The sequence below is a fragment of the Pelodiscus sinensis genome, chromosome 23 (genome assembly GCF_052426305.1).
Source record: "Pelodiscus sinensis isolate ZL-2025 chromosome 23, ASM5242630v1, whole genome shotgun sequence".
In the NCBI taxonomy this organism is placed as follows: domain Eukaryota; kingdom Metazoa; phylum Chordata; order Testudines; family Trionychidae; genus Pelodiscus; species Pelodiscus sinensis.
In genome coordinates this window covers 24,733,064-24,754,596 of record NC_143074.1, presented here as the reverse complement: position 1 = coordinate 24,754,596, position 21,533 = coordinate 24,733,064, and the positions used below count along the sequence as shown (strand labels likewise).

General features: G+C 40.4%; 1 protein-coding gene across 2 annotated transcripts in view; it reads right to left on the bottom strand.

Moving 5' to 3' along the window:
- The window catches only part of NEK6 (NIMA related kinase 6), a 125,201-nt gene that overhangs the window by 12,446 nt on the left and 91,222 nt on the right, over positions 1 to 21,533 (bottom strand). For both annotated transcript variants that reach the window (XM_075905661.2, XM_075905662.2), the window contains 2 exons: positions 18,517 to 18,624; positions 3,436 to 3,530 (listed from right to left, as the gene is read on the bottom strand). In XM_075905661.2, coding sequence (XP_075761776.1) covers positions 3,436 to 3,530; positions 18,517 to 18,624 — 203 coding nt within the window. The remainder of the gene's footprint in view (positions 1 to 3,435; positions 3,531 to 18,516; positions 18,625 to 21,533) is intronic.

Sequence of the window (21,533 nt, the reverse complement as noted above, 5' to 3'; positions counted from 1 at the left end):
GTATTCCTTTCCTAGAGGTTGCACTTTGCTCAGCTGAAGTAGTACACTTCCACAACTGCATATGAGAACAAGAACCCTGAACCAAGTTGCCGCTTTCTCCTTTTCCTGTATGAGGCTATCATGCCCTTTTTTAATTAGGCCAAAAGCCCTCTTTTCCCACCTGGCCACACTGCTCGGAGCAGGCAGGATTCTCAGGACAGCTTCTGGCACATTTTTTACACAACTGCTAACATGAACCTCTGCTCTCGTTGTTAAATAGATACTGAAATCGTGTAATTAGCCAATCTGCAGGATTCTCCAGCTCTGAAAGAAGTGTTTTCTTTTAATGAGCTTGTCCTGTTTTAAAGCTCCATTTTATTGATTGATCGCAGAACGCTTCTTTCTATGCAAATATTAGCTTCCCACCTGCTTTTCTTGTATGGCTGTCTCACAGATTCAGAGGCAGGAACCCCTTTAGGACCTTACAAAAACTCCCATTGAAAGGCACCACCACTAGGATTTGAAAGGCAAAATGGCTCTGATTTGTGTCCACCTTTCTGGCAGCAGCGTCTACCTCTCAATCTACCAACTCTCCCCTCCCCTAGCCCCGCATGCTGCCCTTACAGGGTTCCGCAGCACCATGCCATGGATGAGAGAGGGACCAAAAACAGGACAGTTTGTGAGAGAAAAACAGCCAAGGAAACTCCCTTCTACTTTGTCTGCTTCCTGGCTCTCTGTTGTTAACAACAGCCCAGCCAGAATGTTTTTGTCCGTGCTTTGCATTATCTGGCAAAGGCCTGGCAAATAATTTCCCTACTGGCCGTGGTATCCAGCATCAGACCTGTGCGTGTTCTTAGCCCGCTGCTCTAATCCCCAGTGAAATTTCACGCACCAGTCAGTGGTATGACATACCGCTCTAGCATCTCCGTCCAAGCAAATCTACTTCTCAGCAGGGCCAGCAGCTCTTTTCTTTGAGACCACCACGACCTACCCTTGGCCTTTACCTTCACTGCAACTCTTCACTGCATTTGTACTAAATGCAGCCTGGCTGCTTTTCCATTAACTAACCCCTGCCCAGGACAGCAGGCAAACACACATTAGCTGTCTAAGGAACGCCTGCATTCTTTCTGTGGGAAACCAGCATCTCTGACGGGCAGGGGTCAATGTTTAGATACCAACATGATAGGCACCTAAAAACAATGTGTAGGTACATTTGGCCAAGAACATTTTTAGGAATAAATTCCAAAGCCATAATTGCATCTAAGCGTACAGTGCTGGAGTTCTCACATGCGAGAAGCACAGTGCTGTTAGACTCAAGCTGCGCTACGCTACTCCCATAGGAGGCTTAATCCCTCTAGCAGGCTTTTATTGATTTATTTCATTGGCTTCCCAGCACCGATATTTCTCTCTAGATACACACACCACACCACATTTTCACACTCTGCCAACAAATAAATCAGCACCTATTGAACTGCATGACTCAGGCTTGGTAATATACTAATGACAGTACATTACCTTGTTAAACAAGCATTTAGCTATGCTAGAAGAGTATATTCTGCCCAGCAGTAAACAGTAACAAATACTTAACTCTTATTGGGAAGACAACTGCCTCGTTTGCTTTTAAGATAAAATTAGCATTAAGAAAAAACAGCTGTTTGGGATTTGTTTTATTGTTTACTTTATGCAGAAACCTAGCTAAAGCTGATGCAGTAACTGACCAGTTTATGCCAAGTATTTGCCCTTTGAGTTGTTTCATGATGGTGAACAATTGCAATTACAAATACAGGCAGTCCCCGGGTTACATGGATCCGACTTACATCGGATCCCTACTTACAAACGGGGTGAGGCAACCCCGCACTAGCTGCTTCCCCCCAGCAGACCAGGGAGACGCGAAGCTAGCGCCCGCCCCAGCAGACCAGGGAGACGCGGAGCGGCTTTTCTCAGCAGACACCTCAGCTTGAGCATAAAGGACTGAGGGAAGTGAGGTGTGGGAGAATAAAACTGAGCTCTGGAGAAATGTTTGGCTAGAGTTTGCCCTACAATATGTACCAGTTCCGACTTACATACAAATTCAACTTAAGAACAAACCTACAGTCCCTATCTTGTACGTAACCCGGGGACTGCCTGTACTACTTCATTCTCACAACTCCAGCTAACCAGGAAAACATAGCCAAAACACGTAGACAGCCAAAGCTTTGAAATGGGCCTAGCTTACACTCAATTACATTTTACCATTATAATGGGCTCTTTACTATATTTGGGCAGGGGGAGAAAAGGGAGTCTTACCACACACTTCTTTCATTTTGGCTACCCTCTACAGAGCCCAAAGCTGTTTCATACATTTATACTGTAATATTCCAATTGGTTTAAATGAAAACATAATTTGTATGGATCTCAAATCTTGACATATTTTCATTTTTCTCTACACTTTAAAAATCGAATGGCACGGTGTTCTTCTACAATCATAGTATTGTAATTGCAACAGTAACTTTCTTCTCACACTTTAATATATCTAGTATGTAGTAAACACTAAGTATGTAAAACTGCATGTTGTTCACACTGAGGATTTCTGCTTTCAAAAGCTAGTCTTGCATTGTTTTGTATGGCTTTAAACACACTTTTAAAAACCAAACTAAATCCTCTCAGTGGGAACCAAAAATTCATTCAAAAGTCACAGCAGTTTTCTTCATCAAGAGTTCTAACAGGTCAAAGTATTTCAACTTTTCAGAACTGACTGCTCTTTACACTAAATTACATTAAAATGTTCTGTTCTGTCTTTAAAACAAACCTAGCATAAGGAAAGAGTTCTAAATACATTCTTCCAATAACTGCCTAGCTTATAGCAGTAAAGAGTGAAATAAATTGGCTTGCTGCTGTCTGTGGGTATGTCTACACTTGCACCCTCTTTCGAGAGAGGGATGCAAATGAAGACATTCAAAATTGCAAATGAGGCCAGGATTTAAATATCCCATGCTTCATTTGCATATTTGCATTATGGCGCTATTTCGAAATAACAGACACTGTTAAGACGCAATTATTTCGAGAGAAAGCCCTTCTGTCAAAATAACCGCTTCTTAACAGCATCTGTTATTTCAAAATAGCGCCATAATGCGAATATGCAAATGAAACGTGGAATATTTAAATCCCAGCTTCATTTGCAATTTTGAATGTCTTCATTTGCATCCCTCTCTTGAAAGAGGGTGCAAGTGTAGACATGCCCTGTATCTCCAACATAGTCTGTGGTTCACAAAACCCCAGCTTTGAATAAAATCTGTTTACTATCTGATTTTTAAAAAAAATACTCAAAGAGAATTCAAAGATTGCTAACATTTTATAGGGTTTCACAGGAATCAGACGTAAACAGGTCTGAGTTAAACTGTTTACTCCAAATTCATTCCTGTTTCCTTTAATTATGTCCTTATTTATGCAAAGATAAAAGAGTTAAGAGATGCTTACCTCATACAATAAACAGCCCAAAGACCAGATATCAGATTTAAAGTTATAGCCATTTTCATGTATTCTTTCTGGGGACATATAGTATGGCGTTCCCACTGCAACAAAGCAAGCAAAAAAACAAAAAACAGGAATTATCTTTCTACAAGCAACAGCAGTTTGATCAACACGACGTACAGATGTTAATCTCTGTGAAGAGCAATGGCTCTAGCAAAGCTGGCAAACCGCACACTGGAGATGGTTTGTACAATTTGGAAATAAGCCATGGTTTCAAAAGACAATGGAAGAAACATTCTTTTTAGAATCATAAGGTAAAAAAGTTAGACAAAGGGCAGCCAGGCATTACTGCGATAATTTTATGTTTTTTGAACTTTGAGGAAAACAATCTTCTTTTCCACCTTTCTGGGCACTTTTGGAATGTGTTGCTTATACAGAACAACGGTAAATGATCACTCTCTACTTGGTTCATTCAATGGCACATGAAGCCACAAGTCAGATGTCATGAACATTCACTGCTAAAACAGGAGTTCTGTGACAGTATATCAACTGAATATGTTCACCTGACACACGCTGAACTAGCTGCATGACAGACCAGCTCCAAATACGATAAGATACCTTTCCTCTAACGAGCAATTTGAGATCTCAAGAGACCATTTGCTGCAGTGGAGAAATAGTAGTAATAAACTAGGCATTCAAAAACTTTTCTGAAAGAGCAGGATAATCTATGAAATTCTACAATTTAAAACTCTTGTAGTTCTCAATCATGTTAGGAACTATGAGCTTTCAACCCTGCTTCCAAAGTCTGCATTTTCTAAAGATAAATATGCCATGGCATCTTTGGACAGGAGTCTGAAATAATTAATAAATCTCTTACCAGCAAAACTCATTTTTATCGCAAATCAATGAGTGGAACTGAAAATACAAGATACCCTGATATTCTCAATTATACCCAATAATTCTTGGCTACTTCATTTATACTTAAAAAAAAAATCAAGGGTTCAGTTACTATCTTCTTTCTCTGCTTGTCAAACCCTCTGTTAATTGTTCTTTTTCTGTTCTTGACATTCCTCTAAAACCTTCCACTAATGACCTTTAAGTGGCAAATGTTAAATGGCCTCTTCTGTTAAATCCACAATTTCTTCATTCAAAACCCTGGCTGCAAATAAAGTGTAGGTTTTTCAGCAGGTGTAAGTCAATGGGTCTTCTGGGTGCTAGGAAACATTCTACTCCATGCAAAATTAAACAGAACCAGTGTCTACAAGTGGGTGTGAAGGTTGGAAATGAAAGGGGTGGAAGCAAATTATAATAAGTACTAGTAGTTCAAAGCCCACGCTGTCTCACATGGGCTAAGTAATCCACCATCTCAGTAGTCCCCCTCATACAACCAACAAACCTGTTGCATGCAAATTAGCTGTAGAGTAAGGGCGGTGGCTGGCTGAGCTACCCCGATGTCTCAATAGTCTAGTACTCGACAGATACATACATTTCTGTAGCGGAAAGCTTGTTCTGCCACATGGGCGTAATTCATAAAGTCAACACAAATGAGAATGAATAAACTAGGCGTTCAAACACTGGACAGTAACACTCCGCAAATCTCAGCCATGACTGATGCCGGTGACAGTCGAAACAAAAGGAGCTCTCACCACGGTAGCTGATTTCATCAGTTCACACTGACTCATCAGACATTCTAGGCTGCAGTGGCAATCTAGATTCTCATCACACAGATTCCTGTACAAAGTGCCTTCCTCCCAGACATTACTGAAACGAGCTGGGACATGTGGCGACTAGTTATTCCCACTATGGACCAATTAAAATCTCTCATGCATTTTGAGTGATGGAGATAGCCATAACCTCTAGCTCATACCTTCTGTTACTTTCATAACTCGCCTGGTTCCCAAGAAAGAACATCTTTATAATTAGGTGTTCATACCTAATGTTTTCAGTTTATAAAAACCTTCTTTGGGGCAATTTAGGCTAAATCCATACCAAATTAATTTCATGGCCTTTAATTTGGACCTATAAATACAGGCTTAATGCATCGTCCAAGTAATAAGTTTCCAAGCAATCTGATTTTTGTAGGACTTGAAAGTCCTACCGCATGAATGGGTGATTTCCTGTCACATGATCAAAAAGGGATCCCATTATTCACCCCTTGTCCTGTGCGAAGGAACGTGAGGTACCACAGTCTTTCTCTAAGCCTTATATAGCAGAAGCATGGCAGCACAGGCATAAAGAGGTTATAGTCATCCATGGTGAACTCCTAGAGCACAAATGGGAGAGGTCTCAGACCTTGATGCTGAAGACTCCAGGATGAATCCCTGCTGATAACAGGTATCTATGTGTGTGTGACTAAGGTTGTTGCAGTGTGTTACTATCCATGCCTCCATTTTAACTTCCCACCTCTCTTGGGGAGCTATGGCTGCAGCATGGACTTTAGGGAGGATCAAAACTTTGGGAATGTCGAGATGTCCGTCCATTGGAAAAGCATCTGTGAAGGATGCAGCATGCAAACAACCTCACAGAGCACTCCAACCTGCTTTCATGAGTCTCGAACCCAAATCTTCCCCATAATGTGTGGTGAGTCTTCACATGTATCAGTGCCAAACCCTAGCCATTTTATTACTGAGCTATTCACAAGGGTAGCATATTGTTAAAGCAGGAGCCATCAGACCTGTGTGATTCACATGAAAATGGTAAAATGAAACAAAACCTACAACATGAATGTGGAGCATATGGGGTTACTGGATTCATTCATTCTGAGCGTCAGAAAACAGAGGACTCCTGTGCCTGGCTGGATGACTCACTTGGTCCTCCAGCCTAGTAACCTGCCTCTGGCACTGACCAGTAACCAGCTACCCATATCTCATAATTGTAGCTTGCATTTACAGTTCAGTCATATAAGACATTACATGAACCTGAGGGACGCATCTCAGGTTGGAAATGTTATTTGCGCAAATTCATCGTAAGTACATATTTTGTGAGCGAGAAAGTGACTTTCAGAAATTATTACATCGACATGCCTGTCTGCGAGTCTCTCTCTATAATACAGCATCACTTATTAACCCAATATCTAATATCCAGTCTAGGAATATTCCAACATAGACCTTGACCCAACGTTGGCCTGATTTAGCTTCCTGTAAAAGGCTGCTGCACATGGGATAGACTGGAGTCCTCTCATTAGTTACTAACCCTTTTAATGAACTGCATGGAGTGACAGAAGGGGAGACAACACAGTACTATGACAGACCTCCTATGGATCTCCTCCTATTTGCATGTAAAATGCAGACTGTGGGCAAGATGAGCTCTGTACATAATTTCTGTACACTTGGCTGTTTTCTGTAAAAAAATTTTTGCATTGCATGAACATCATTTACACATTTTTTGCTGTTTAAAACATGCAACTGCAGCAGAAACTCAAAGTTATTTACTCTCTGAAGATCACTGTGAAGCGTTTCCATAATTCTCATCTGAACACTGATGTATAAGATACTTTCCTGCCTCTACCTTTTCTAGGCCTTTCCTCTTTTCAGAGCTGCCAAGAAAGTTGAAGAAGTATTGGAAGAAAACATTGAGAATGCTATCCCGTGGCTGTCTGTAATTAATGGCGATAATCTGAATAAAGTCCAGAACATGCAGCTGGTAGGAATAAATGTGGTCAACATTTATACTCTTATGCCCATAAGTCTCATTGTGTCAGAACACTTTGGTGCCACTGGTGGCCTCCAGTCTTAAGTGTTCTTGAAATCGGTTGTTCTGGGTCACTGCGTGACAAGCACACAGTAAATAACTGTGTGGGATTGAAAGTTAAGGCCTTGCCTTCCATGTTATCATGGGTCTGTTTGGTAGGCTTTGTTCAATTTAAAATTGTCGTTTTGAATAATGCCTGAAAGTGACCTTCGATCAAGGCAGAATGACAGTGTTTATCATACGGATGAATGCGTCATATTTCTTATTTGGTTTTTGTGCATTAGGCTGTTCCATTATATTAAACAGGTTTGTGGGGCAGCCCACGCCTGAGCTGATCCTATAAAGACTACCTTGCACATTTACCTATTATTACTGTAGTGTTGTCAGCAAATATACGAACAAGCAGGTCCCTGCATTTCAAAAATGATACATTAATTTTTAAATAAGTGTCATGATAAAAGACTGACAAGCCCAATTCTCTTTATGGCCTGTCCAACATTATGTGGGAATCTCCTGTAATGAGCATCTTCTAGAAAACTGCACAAGACTTCCAATTTAATCAGCCAGGGCTCACCAATGCATTACATTAGTCAATTTGACAAGAACAGTCTAATCGGAGACTATTAATCAGAAACTTTCTTTTGGCATTTGCCCTGCTGAAAATACCAAATATTGTTCAGATTCAATATTAATCACCAGCTGGTTGAGTAATGCCTCGTAAGTTATAAAGGTCACAGAATAGAAGAGAGGATTATGACTAGCGTCAGCATCTTCTCATTCTACCTCTAAAAGTCTAAGCACTTCTCTTGAACATCGCCATCCTTGAGTGATAGAAACCAACACAGATTCGTTCTATCAGAGGTATTGTATTTGCTATAGCTAAACCAGCCAAGGACACCAGAACACCTCTGGGTCATTTGTAGCATCCAATTGAAGAAGAAACTGATTCTTCTACAAGTAGCCCATTTGTTTCCCACATCTCAAAAATATATGCAAAGACAGCCATGTTCACTAAATGTACGATTCAAATTCATTCCCTCTCTTTGAGGCAAGCAGGGAGTGAGAGATTATGGAACTCAACTGGGGGGCGGGGTAGAAAGATTTAGGTTCTCTCCCCAAATCTGCAACTGAATTGCTTCAGGACAAATGGGTATGTCACTTCTATGCCTTGATTTCCCCTTCTGTAACAAGGAGATAACAATGCTCACCCATCCTCGTAAAGCACTTTAGGATAGCATGAGGGGCGTTTTCTGTCATTAGTCAAACAATCACTGCTGACTTCTCGGTTTTAACGAAGGGTATTTGTTTTAACTTTTCAAACACTGGGTTAGAGCAGAATTTTTTCCTGTGGAAATTAGGGATGTCAATGAGTAGTCAACTAGACGATTAACCGATAAGCCTAGGCTTATTGGTTAACCCTGTCAACTACTCGCATTCTCTTCCCCCGCCCTTGCTGCTGTCTCTAACAGAGGCAACAAGGGGGGCAGCAGGAGCTGGTACTGGGGGGGAACTGGCTTAAAAGCTGATTCCCCCCAGCACCAGCTCCGAGGTGCCGCCTGCTCTCCACCCCCGCGCTGCTGCCTCGATCGAAGGCAGCAGCGGGGGGAAGAGGCGGCAGCAGAGGCTGCTTCGTGGTAGCAGCCCGTCTGCAAAGGGTCAGATCACCCCATGGACAGTGGCTGCTCCACATCTCCTGAAGCAGCCTTTGTCTGTGACGAGCCTGCCCTCGCTGTGAGCAGAGGCAGCTTCACAATAGCAGCTCTTGTCCATGGAGAGCTCAGAGTCCCCGTGAACAGGGACTACTGCCACCCCGCGCTGCTGCCTCTGGATCTGTGAGCCGGTTTGCAAGTGGAGGTGTTTTTAAACTGGTTCCCCTCGCGGACTGGCTCCCTGGGCAGGGGACTCCCCGGGAGTGGGGCCAGGAGCACTCTGGCTGCTGGCCTTGCCCCCGGGCACTATAGGATAATTGTGTAACTGACAAGATTGCATGCGGTTACACGACTATTCACATACCTGACATCTAACATCCCTAGTGGAAATACAATGCATTTAGGTATCAGAGCTCCCTGGCTCTTCACAACCTGAAACAAGAAGAAAATCTAATTCACACTTTTAGGATTCTCCTCTATTTCCTTCTCTGGTTCAAAATTAGTTAAAAACTAAGTATTCAACACTCTCCTGTTGCCATATTCTCTCTCACAGCTCCCCCATTGCCTTCAGGCACAATGTCAGACTGAAAACGGTGTGGTGGGTTTCAAAATATTTTAGAAGGCTTGTGTATTTTTAAAAAAATATGGAACATGAAAGTGTCTATTTGAAACTGGTCAAATTCCAGAGTCACAACTGGCTGTAATATAAACTAACAGGTAATTTGACAAGGTAAGAGGTATTGTCTCACATTAGGCAGCATCTTCTAGCTAATCTTTAATACTGAACTGAATAGTGTTTCTGAATCTATCACTTTGCCTTCTCCCAGCAGGGAACTGAGTTCTCTATATAAAAGAAGAACCTAACAAATTCTGACCTTTATTGTGTCTTTACAGAGTATTCCCAGTTTCAAACCAAGAAATATCAGAGCACAACATGGGCCTCCAAGGGGTAAAACTGATGAAAGCATTCCTTCATTTCAGAAATGTTCCCACTTCTGTCAAAACAAACTTTGCAATGTTTTGAAATACTTGTGGTTTTTGAAACATGCTCATTACATTTGAAAAGGCGAAGGCCATGCCTCAGAAAACTCAGGCGGCACACAAGTCTAACTTAGTTTAAGCATTTTTTCACAAATAATTTAAAAAATTGAGGATTGTTCTCTTGCCATAGATATATGCAGGACACATACGGTGCGCCTACACTGCACCCTTAGCTCAAAATAAGTTATGCAATAAGCTGTAGCTTATTTCAAGTTAATTTTGAAATAGGTTATTTCAAAATCTATTTCAAAATAGAGCGCTATTCTGAAATGTCCATTAATCTTTGTGGAACAAGGTTTACAGGATAGTGTGCCCGTTATTTCAAAAGCTATTTTGAAGTAATGGGTGCACTGTCAAGATGTGGAAAACACTATTTCGGGATACCGGAAGTATCCTGGAATAGCGCAACTATCTAGATCAGTGGTCACCACAACGAGTAGATCAGAATCTACTGGTAGATCTTTGAGCCTCTGACAGGTGATCCTGACTAGTTTGGCTGGGAGGCTATCAAGAGCTGACAGTTCAGCTGCCCCTCTCTGTACTGCCTTGCTGTTTCTACCCAGAGCCTCAGAACTGCCCCCTGTGAGCCTCCTACTTGTTGTGCAGTGTGGGGGAGACAGGGGCACTGATGTCACTCTGTCTCCCTCCCCTGTACCCCATCTTGCCAGAGTGAGGTGGGCAGGGCCTTGGGCAAAGGGGTGGGGCCAGGGTATTTGAGTTTGAGGTAGATCCTGGACTGACTTAAATTCAAAAAGTGATCTTGTGCTTAAAAAGGTTGGAGACCACTGATCTAGATGAACCCACAGAGTTACAACCACAGAGCTAGAAAACCACTATGGTTTGAACATAACATCTATTTAGTACAAATAAAATCAAAGGCCCTAACTCAAAGAGGAAATCAGTGCGCACAACTGCCAAGTGACTCATCTCTTAACATACGATTGTAAATTGTTTCTTAAGAGAATTTACAGTAATCCTAAATCGTTGTCTAGTCATCATATTGCTATCTGAGGGTTTAAATGCCAAAACAAAAAGTTTTCATACTTTGGTGCACACTTACTAGAATGAATCTCAATCTCCCTATTGAAAGGCATTTAACTCTTACTTCTGTAAGCTACTATTAAGATTTTTTAAGACAGGTCACCTATTCTAGTCCTTTGTAATCTATTGGAACCTTAAGAAACTATGAACACTTTGCAATTTTCTCCTATTCTCAATCATCCAGGTTAAATCTGGTTTGCAATAATGGAAGTATTCAATTGACATTGGCTGCACTGCAGCTTCTACTGTTACCAAAAAAATAAAAAAAATCCAGCAACAATTTGAGAGACCCACTCAAGTCAAATTGAGACGACATTGCACTTTATGTTGCTCTTAGTTTATCCATTCATTAACGAAAGAACTACTGCAGGATTTGCTGAGTTCCTGACAGCAGGCGTGCATGCTGTCTCCATAGCAGAGTCTATGCAGATTCTTACAAACAAGATAAAGGTGAAAGAATGGTCAAAAGCATGAAATAAATTTACTCTAAATTCCTTCGGATATCACCCTGACGTACAAATTTCACTCCAATAACAAAGAAAGATTAGATTGAAAACTTCTTATACCTACAGCAAGAAGATTACATGCAAATAAAAAAAGGAGTTATGAAAAATTAATGCAACAAGTAGATTAGAAAGAGTTGTGATACGACAGAAAGTATTCCATTAGGAACACTAGTGCAAATCATCAAAAAACCTTTTATCTGTTATGTACTCTAATTATACCTATTAACCATAACAATAAATTAACCAACAATTCTTTGATTAGAAGTTTGCATTTTATCCCACAAATGCTATACCTACTGCATGTGCCAAAAGATAAAACAGTCACAGAACACAGAAAGATGGGCAACTACAATTTTAAGTGCAGGTTTCCTCCATCCTTTATTTCCCAAAGAGGCCTGTTTTCTAGTCACTGCTGCTCTAAATGTCCCATGACTCTGCTTGGAATGACACACTGGCTTGGCAAACAGAACAATGGGGAACAGTGTTTGTTCACCAGATCTTCCCAAGACAAAAGAGGTGCTCCCTGACTGCCCTCTAGTACAGCAGAAAACACAGAAGGAATGTGTGTTCAGCAACCCACACACCGTCTTATCAATGGCCATTTGTGTGTTCTGTTTTGGGAGGGTCTGACATAGATGGTGGTATCTCCCAAAAAAGAAAAACTGCTCTAAAACAAGGAAATTGTAGTCTATTTGGCAAAAGAATGTCAAGGGTCCACCTCCCCCCAATTTTTTATGTCAACCTGCAATTTTGTATTATACAATGAGACACAGGATTTTCATTAGTAAAAAAATACTGTAATCCATTTAATAAAGTCAATTTTAACATTGATGGAAATTATATGTTATTTAACTATTGTACCAGGTAAATATTTTGGTACATTTAAAAAGAAACCAAAACTAAATCAATTCAGTGTTCAATTTTTAGTCAATACTTGACCATGTTCTGCTGTTTACAATCTTCTCTTAAAACTGTTCTAACTTACGCAGTGGGACCCATTTAACAGCTAGAATAAAATACACTAAAATATCATACCCTGATTATTTATTCCTCTTTTTGCTCATCTCATAGGGAGAAGTTCACAAGGGGAATGATGAAATGTATATTGTAGGCTTTAAAACAAGTTTAAAGAGCAGCATATGGAAAAGATAGTGCGGGAAAAACTGCAACTCTGCTCATTCCTGTTACTTGCTGGAAGAAAGCCACTGTAACTCTGAAACTGCTATGCGCCGTGGGTGGGAAACAACACATCTACTTTTTACATCTCATTTCATTTTTGTTGCTAGATAAGAAGCTTTAGGTGAAATTTAATAACTTCTTATACTTAGAAGTGAAATGGGGTGTCAAAGAGGTGCCATATGGTACGAAAAGATGACGTACGTAAGAAAAAGAAAAGATTGTTAAAAGTAATCACGTATGCACTGTGATAAACAAAAGAAAAGGAATGTGCACTTTTTGTTTTCAATAATAAAGGTTAAGGAATACTTTCTCCAAAGAAATTCATTTAAAAAAATGCCTCTTGCCAGAGACTTCCTCCTGTTTTCTTTGGTAGAAAAACTTAATAAATGCAAGTTTTAATGCTATGCATATCCATTCTCCTTTACAACCAAAACCTGGGCTTTATCCAGGGAGGAAGCAATTTCTTTAACTGGGGACAGGATAGAAGGGCAGCACTGCTCCTTGCAATGGCAGCTAATAAAATACACCTTAGCAAGTAATTCACCTGAATATGTTTGCTTTAAAATGTGCAAGATGTCAAGTAAAACACTGAGCAATGAAGAGTGCTCCCTGTGAAAGAGAGACCTCCAGAGCAAGGGAAACTCTAAAAGTTTCCCCAGGTTATTCCTCTAGCCATCCGGGAAGAACTGATTTCACCATTTTATTTGTGGGGTTTACAATTCATTCCATTCCTTATTCATACAGGGCATGTCTACACTAGGAAATTATGTAAAAAATATCTACTCCTGAAATAACAAAATCAAAATAGCGTATCCCCACTATGAGAGAGCCTTGAAATTAGTCCGAGGCAGGCTTCATTGATGTGGACGAACTACCTCGACTTAGAAGCATGGAGAGTAGTTATTTTGAATTTCTCGGGGGGATAGTTATTTCGAAATAGTGGCACCTAAGCATCCACACTGCCACTACTTCGAAATAACTATTTCAAAATAAGCGTTATCCCCCGAGGAAAGCAGGAGTACAGATTTCAAAATAACCAGCCCGTCATTTTGAAATAACAGGCTTGATAGTGCGGATGCTCTGCTTGTTATTTTGAAATAACTCCCTAGTGTAGACCAGGGTGCTGGTTTTAATGCAGGCAGAGCCAAATGGGATCAGCAGGCATCCAAGTTTTGTTTCGTTTTTTTGCAGGTCTATCGGGTATTTGTTTAAGCGGGCCTCTCACTCTCTCATTTTATGAATGCAGACGATGGTGGTGAAATAGGATCCTCAAAATCCAGCCATACAATTTGTCGTGCAGCCTGCTGTTGCTCCAAGCAAGATACTCGCTTGTATCTTGTGAGCTATGTATGGGCAAATCTTTCATTTTTCTTTCATTACCCCGGCGTGTACTGTCACTTAATTTTTATGTATGCAATCCTTCCTGACAAATATGATCTGCTGCCTGGTAATTCGTCTGACGTTCATTCTGTTCCTTGCTCTAATTATGGCTTCCATTTCTGACACTGAGGCGGCTGCGCTGCCAGAGCCAGAGAGTACACCTGTCAGACGGGTTGTGGTACTGCCTAATGCCCTTTTATGCCAGTCTGATGTTAGGAAATACAAAGAAAGAAAAAAATTAGATGAATATATTTGCATAAGCCCTGTGTTCAATTCATGGGTCAGCAGCCTTAGAAATTATGGTTCAGGGTGGTTGCTAGGGCAACATGGCTACAGGAAGTATCATATACCATAGACTAGGCCTGTATAAGATATCTAGCTACCTTTCTTAAATAGAATATATATATAATCATCATTCATACTTACTAAAATGTAAATTTTCAAACTATTTTTTTTTCTAAACCAGACTGTGTCTTCTTGCTACAAAATTACAAATCTAGCCAATTATGTCAAAATAGCTATTACTCCAAATATTATTTGTCTCCAAAGTATCTTTTGAATGTAAGAATGTCCTTTTCCTTTGGATACGAGCATCCCCATAAACAGCTCTTTTACCCCTTGGAAACCTGGATTTTCAAACCGATTCGGATTTTGCTTCAGGATGCTATTTCTCTGGAGGAAAGGTAGGATTCACAGAAAGGAGCTTTAACTCTTACTACATGCACTTTCTCAATTAAGCGAGAGGAACTCTGATAAAGGTCACAAGCCTGGTTGATATGTTCAGCCAGTTTCCAAGCCCCAATTTATTCTTATTAATATAATAAGCACAGCAGTCAAACTAGATAAAATCAAATTATTGGACATGATCATATTTTTGTCCATTCCTGATGTGATTTTAACTTGCTCTGATGGGGATTTTCCCCCCCTCTTTTTATAAATGCATTCTAGACTAAAATCTGACCGTAACAGAAAACTGTTCTAGTATTTTGAATACGTACATTTTAGAAGTGCCTTGCTTGCTATTGCATTTTTTTTATATAACAAAATATTATGTGTCTTCTCTGTTTTTCTGCCTACTTACAAACCTCGCTAGTGTATATGACACGATTACCAAATAAATGTTGATTCAGTGCAGGAAGTAGTGGAAATTTTAGCTAGACTCTCCCGCTGAATGTGAGAAATGGCACAAATATAGAGTGAAATAGAAACCTTGTGTGATCCAAAACTGACTTTGGAAACTAAAGGTAAAGAACTGAAATAAAGTAATTTGCTCTGTAGTAAGATAAGACTCAAGTATTTTTGAATAGGTTAATACGGTATAAACATATCATTGACGAGGAAAAGAAGCAACCTCTCTTAGGTAATCACACCTTTTACTTAAAAAGAGGTGACAGGGTTAAGAAAAAGATAATAAAGACTCTGAAATGGTAAAATGCAGGACAATGTAGCACTTTAAAGACTAACAAGATGGTTTCTTAGTCTTTAAAGTGCTACATTGTCCTGCATTTTGCTTCAGCTACCCCAGACTAACACGGCTACACTTCTATCACTATTCTGGAATGGTAAATGCTTCATGCTCTCAAAACCCAAAAGACTTATATCAGTATAACGGAAACCATACAGTTTATCCAGTGTTTTATAAATCTTGCAAACCCTCGAAAAGTGTATTATTCAAACAAAGGAATTGTTTAAAAGCATTTGAGTCACACTACTGAAACCTGGAAAACAGATATACACAGAAGTATATGATTAGTGATATTTAAGGATGTTAGTTGGACAATAAGAACAAATGTACATTTGTCAGTTTTTTGACATCTCCTATATTTGATTTTTTTAGTAGAGCTGTCTTTTATAATAAGTAATCATAGTTTGCTTTGCAAATTGTATATGTATTTCTATTTGTTTTATCGTTCTAATATCTCTGTAATAATCTGGTAAATTAATTTTAAACAATTGATATGAAGTCTTGGCATTAGAAATAAGTACGGGAAGTGATAAAGCACTTATCTGATACTTGTATATTAGCTGTCACATGGTATCCAGACAACAATTTATATTTTAAGATAGCAGGTATTTCATTAAAAACGTAAAACAATTACTTACCCTCTAAATTTCTGATTCCCTCTCACTGTGAAGTTAAGAAAAATGTCCTGTATAGAAGTTTTACTCTCTACCTACATAGATACTTTAGCCCAGATCACTGTAGAATCTACCTGAGCACTTTCTAACCCAGTGTAAAAAAAAAAAAAAAAAAAAAAAAAAATCTACTGAAGAAATCAGAGATGTGAGAAAAGTGCAGTGAAATCCTACAATGGTATTAAGTACAATTTTCCCCACTTACTGTTTCAATGCAGAACCACTGGAAGGCTATGTGAGTAACACTGCTACATAAATGGCACCTGCACTACTCCGGAACTTTACTTTCCACACATCAAGTGTATTAGTACAGTGGTTCCCAACCTTTTTATACCGGGGACTGACAAACCGAACCACAAACTTTGGGTGGACCGGTAACATTTTATTTGCATGTTTGTGTATTCATTATACAAATAATGAATACGCAAATAAAATGTTACTAGTCCGCCAAAAGCCCCAGCCCTAACTCCTAGAGCCCCCCACCCCTCCAATACTTCCCAGCGCCAGCCACTGACCCGAATCCACTACCCCCAGCCCCCATCCCAACCACCTCAGAGCCCCTGCCCCTTAGAACTCCCTACTGCCATACCCCTCCACTGCCAGCTTCCTGATCCCAGAGTCCCACTGCCCCCAGCCACCCAGAGCCCTCCCTAGTGCCAGTCCCCAAAGGCCCCCAAGTGCCAGCCCTGTCCATAGCCCCCCCTCAACAGCACAAGATCCGATCTCCTCTCCCCTTTTGATTACAAATGCAATGAATCACCAAAACAGGTGACAAAGGACTGTTAATCTTCTCTCAGTGAAGCCAATGCTGCTCCAAGACTTATCTAACTGGAGGAAATATGAAACAAAAGACAGGACTATGCAGCACTTTAAAGACTAACAGGATGGTTTATTAGGTGATGAGCTTTCGTGGGCCAGACCCACTTCCTCAGATCAGATCAATGATATGGTGTGGTTGTTAAATATTATCTGAAGAAGTGGGTCTGGCCCACGAAAGCTAATCAACTAGCTTGTTAGTCTTTAAAGTGCTGCATATTTTTTCCTTTTGTTTTACCAAGATCAGACTAACACAGCTACCTCTCTATTATCATCTAGCTGGAATAAGAGTAATGGCTGCAGAGCCAGAGACACAGCAGATACAAGTCTCTGAAACACCCAAACAAAGGAGTTTGCTGGGCAATTAGCACAGTATTGATTTTGTGTCCTTTACAGAAGCTTGAATATTCAGCATTGTAAGCTCTTTGGGGCAGGAAGAAGATTGTCTTACCCACTGTAACTATCTAGCACACTGTAAGCACTGATGGAGACAACAAACAGTAGGTATAAAGACACTACTGCAATTATAACCTAACACTAGAAATCCTACAGTGATATACTGTGTAAGTAGAGTTATAGCCAAACTGCAATATCCAACTGTGTGGGGGATCAAGAACCTGCAAAAAAACTTCCCTAAGAAGCAAATTTTGTTCAAATAGTAAATTTTAGGCTGATGAAGGGTGCCAGAATGACTACCCTGGAGACAGAATAGATACTTATTTTCTAAGACAGACAGCAAGGAACTGTCATTGACATGCACTGAGGTCTTCCACTTTGCTCTCCTCTACCACTGCCTGACCACTAGACTGTCACGGTGCTGTTAAAATCTGTCCCGTAGATCTATCAAATTAGATGCTGCACCCTGACTCCTCATTGCTGGGCCTGAAGGCTTACAGCGTTATCACTCCTAAAACAAAAAGGTCAAAAGTACTTCTTGCAGGTCCCACTAGGAGTATAACGAAACAACGCACCACACAAGGATAGTGGATGATTTTGAAAGACATGCAATTGCACAGCAGAAAACTTCAAAGCCTTACTGAAGTATTTTAACCAACCTGTGATGAAAGCATGTCACCTTTACATCAAGCTGCCGTTGAGCAAGTTCCTGAGACACATTTATAAAACATACACCTACTCCTGAAACTCAGCTCAGGTCTCAGCGCTGCATGTTGCTCTGAGATCTTACAGTAGTTGTTTTAGAACTGCTGAGCTGGAAAGGCTTTTGCGGAAATGTGCTTTTATAAACTTTCCATTCTCAGAGAGCAACTGCAATGTCATCATGCAGGGACCAAAAAACCAACAGTACCAGAGGAAACTGGTAGTGCAACAGTTGATATCAGTGTACAAAAAGGAATTTAGGGAAGGGAGAAAATATCTTGGGTCTTATTGCTTATTAATCCTCTAAATACAGTGCACCACACATTCAAATGTGCTATTTAAAATGTCATAAAGAGTTTTAATTAACAATATTTAAAATGTGCATAAAGAAATTCAATATCTATTGACAGCAATTAATATTTGTGTCACAGAAGACGTGTCGGAGGCACCCACTGAACCAACCTTTGTCACATTAAGACGACAGGTATCACTTTGAACCCCCCAGTTATCCATTGTGTAAAGGAGTTTAATGGTTGGAAATGGTATCTTACCTAAGGAATGTGCTGCAGTGGTCTTAGAACTAAAAAAGCGGCCTAATCCAAGATCTCCCAGCTTCACCACTCCTGTGGCTGTTATAAACACATTGGCTGGTTTTATATCTGCAAGAAGGGACAAGGAGGTCAAAGTCACAAAAGGTTATCTGGTTGTAATACTGCAATAGAAGCTTAGCCCGGAGCCTCCTCTGCACAAAAGAGAGACTCAATCAGAGCCATGTTTCTGCACAGCTTTGATAGGCTGAATCTTCTAAGACTTCAAGACACATAAAAAACCCAAGCATACTTCTCACTACAGCCGAAATATTAGCAAGGGGAAAGTAGTCGGAAAATAGCATAACAAAAGCGGTAACCTCTCTCACTCAGGGAAATTGAAGAAATATTTAAGTCCAGCTTCCCTTTGGAAATATCACATGTACACAGAGAACTATTTATTATGGTTGACTTTCCCCTTATATCAAAGGCTAATCTACATGCCCAAAACTGATTCACATTTTGTGAAAAGGACAGTGACTTATATAGACGGTCTAAATTTTTTGTATCGGGCTTAAGATTAATATTTGCAAACTGTACTGTGCTGTTGGTAGCATGATCTTGTGCTTCAGTTGGCGTTGGGAATACAAGGAGACTCAGATTCTATTTTCAGTTCTGAGTTATGTCATAAATGGCCACTCAAGGGACCACCAAAACTGCCTGTTTAATACAGGGGAGTCCCTCCTAATGCAGGGGGAGCCATATCTCCACACAGAACATTTTGAGGATATGAGAGGGAAGTCACCTAATTAGGACGAGCTTGTACATGGTTCATTCTACCACTCATTCCCTTTTCTTATCAACTTGTTCACTGACTATCAGTCCCCTGGTAAGCAGGGGCAGCCCGTCCATATAGGCGAACGAGGCAGTTGCTTAGGGCGCCAAATTAAATGGGGCGCCAAATGGTGGCGCAATATCATTGAGGGGTTTGGAGGCGGGGGCGCCGATTGCATGGGTCGCCTAGGGCGCCAGTTGCTGGCAGCTAGTCTAGGGCCACCCCTGCTGGTAAGTAACAAATGTATTTGTAAGACAGATTAGCATTATTTTGTACCTTTCACACTGAAATGCACTGCAATGGGCGGGAACTAGCTTGTGAATAGAACATGCAGTTACAAGCATGCAGGGAACTCACCAAGCAAGGATTCACCTCAGGAATCTAACTTAATAATTTCATCTATCTTTAAAAAAAATATTGTTTAAATGCTGTTTAATAGATTTCTAAGGCCCGAAGAAACCACTGTGATCCTTTAGTCTGTCCTCCTGTATTACACAGACAATAGGGATTTCTACACATATAATTTCTGCTACAAGTTTAATGGCTGTGGTAAAAAAGAATATATTTAGAAAAACATCAAATCTTGATTTAAAAATTGCTAGTCATGGACTGATCTTCCCATTCTAAAATACTGAATGTTCATTATATCAGTATGTATGGATCTGGACAGGGGACTGATCCAGAGCCAACAAAAATCCATGGTGACAAGTATCAGAGGGGTAGCAGTGTTAGTCCGAATCTGTATAAACAACAAGAAGTCCTGTGGCACCTTGTAGACTCACAGATTTATTGGAGCATAAGCTTTTGTGGGCATAGACCCACTTCCACATGCATCTGACGAAGTGGGTCTTTGCCCATGAAAGCTTAAGCTCCAATAAAACTGTGAGTCTATAAGGTGCCACAGGACTTCTCGCTGTTTATTAAAATCTATGGGACTCTTTCTTTTGATTTCAACAGGGCTCAGCTCAGGCATTAGCATATTTGCTTCACCGTACGAGAGGCTTAGTGGGGGACAATGTCATAATCTGAATGCAGAATGCTTCTGCCACGTGGATTGCATAGTCTTCAACATCTGGACATCTCATAAAGGAACAGTAACGCACAATCCCTGCAGTGCCTCATACCTTGCATTGAATCAAAGATGGCTCCCACGGACAGGACAAGAAAATGACACTCTCCATGCAGAGTTTTGTATGAGGCTACTATTCTGAAGAATCTCAAGAAAGCATAAGCAAACACTGCTGTAGCAGAATGCATTTCTAATTGGAAATGTCTAACATGTGACTGTTCGAGTCCAACATTTGGAAACAAAGATAATTCTAAACCAGAACAGCAGATTTTAATCAGGGAGAAGGTGGAGGGCTTTGGGGTTTGTTTTACTTTTGTAAGGACGTTGCCGACAGCTTTGTCTCATATCCCCTTCCACCCTTTACCAAAAAAGAGAACAATTTCATTTTCCACAAGTCTAATAACCTAAAAAGCAATGCAGGAAAGCTCTCAATTGCCTTCGCTTCTCTCAAACCCTTCCCTCCCCTCAGTATTGCAAGGAAAATGAGTAACTGAGAGAAAGCAGCAAAATGTGAATGTGGCAAGAGGGAGGGGTCCTCTCCAGGAAAGCAACTAAAAACATGGAATAGAAGGTAGCTAGCCCACCCAGCTGAATATGCATCTCACTCAAAAAGCAGAGCTTTTACTTTGCCCAACACATCCCGCCTGACATGACACGGTCGGGGGTTCTATACGAAATATTTTGTACACTTAAAGGACAAAGTAACTGGAGCTCAGTATCCCCAAGCTGAACCCCATGTCACTATGTATACCAGTGAATCCTCTTTCCTCTGAATTATACTAGTCTGTGTACATGACAGACTACTATCATTTGCAGTCTAAATCAGGCATACCTGGAAGGCTGCAGGAGGCAACTCTGTAGGAATGGAATTCTAGTTCTCTCTTTGCTGGCAAATTGAGCAACGCATTTGCCATTTGTAATGGAATGGAATTAAGAAGCAGGAGAGACTGGTATTTGCTCCTTTTGGGGGTGCCTTTGCACTTCCTGGGTCAAGTCCTTCACAAAACATTTCATTTGTGCTACAAGGGGAAATGGAATTTTTGGATAGAGCCCAAAGTGATGAAAAGTTCTAAGACAAGAGCTAGAAAAATAATCAATGAACACTGAGAATGGGGTAAAAAAAAAGTTTGAAACATA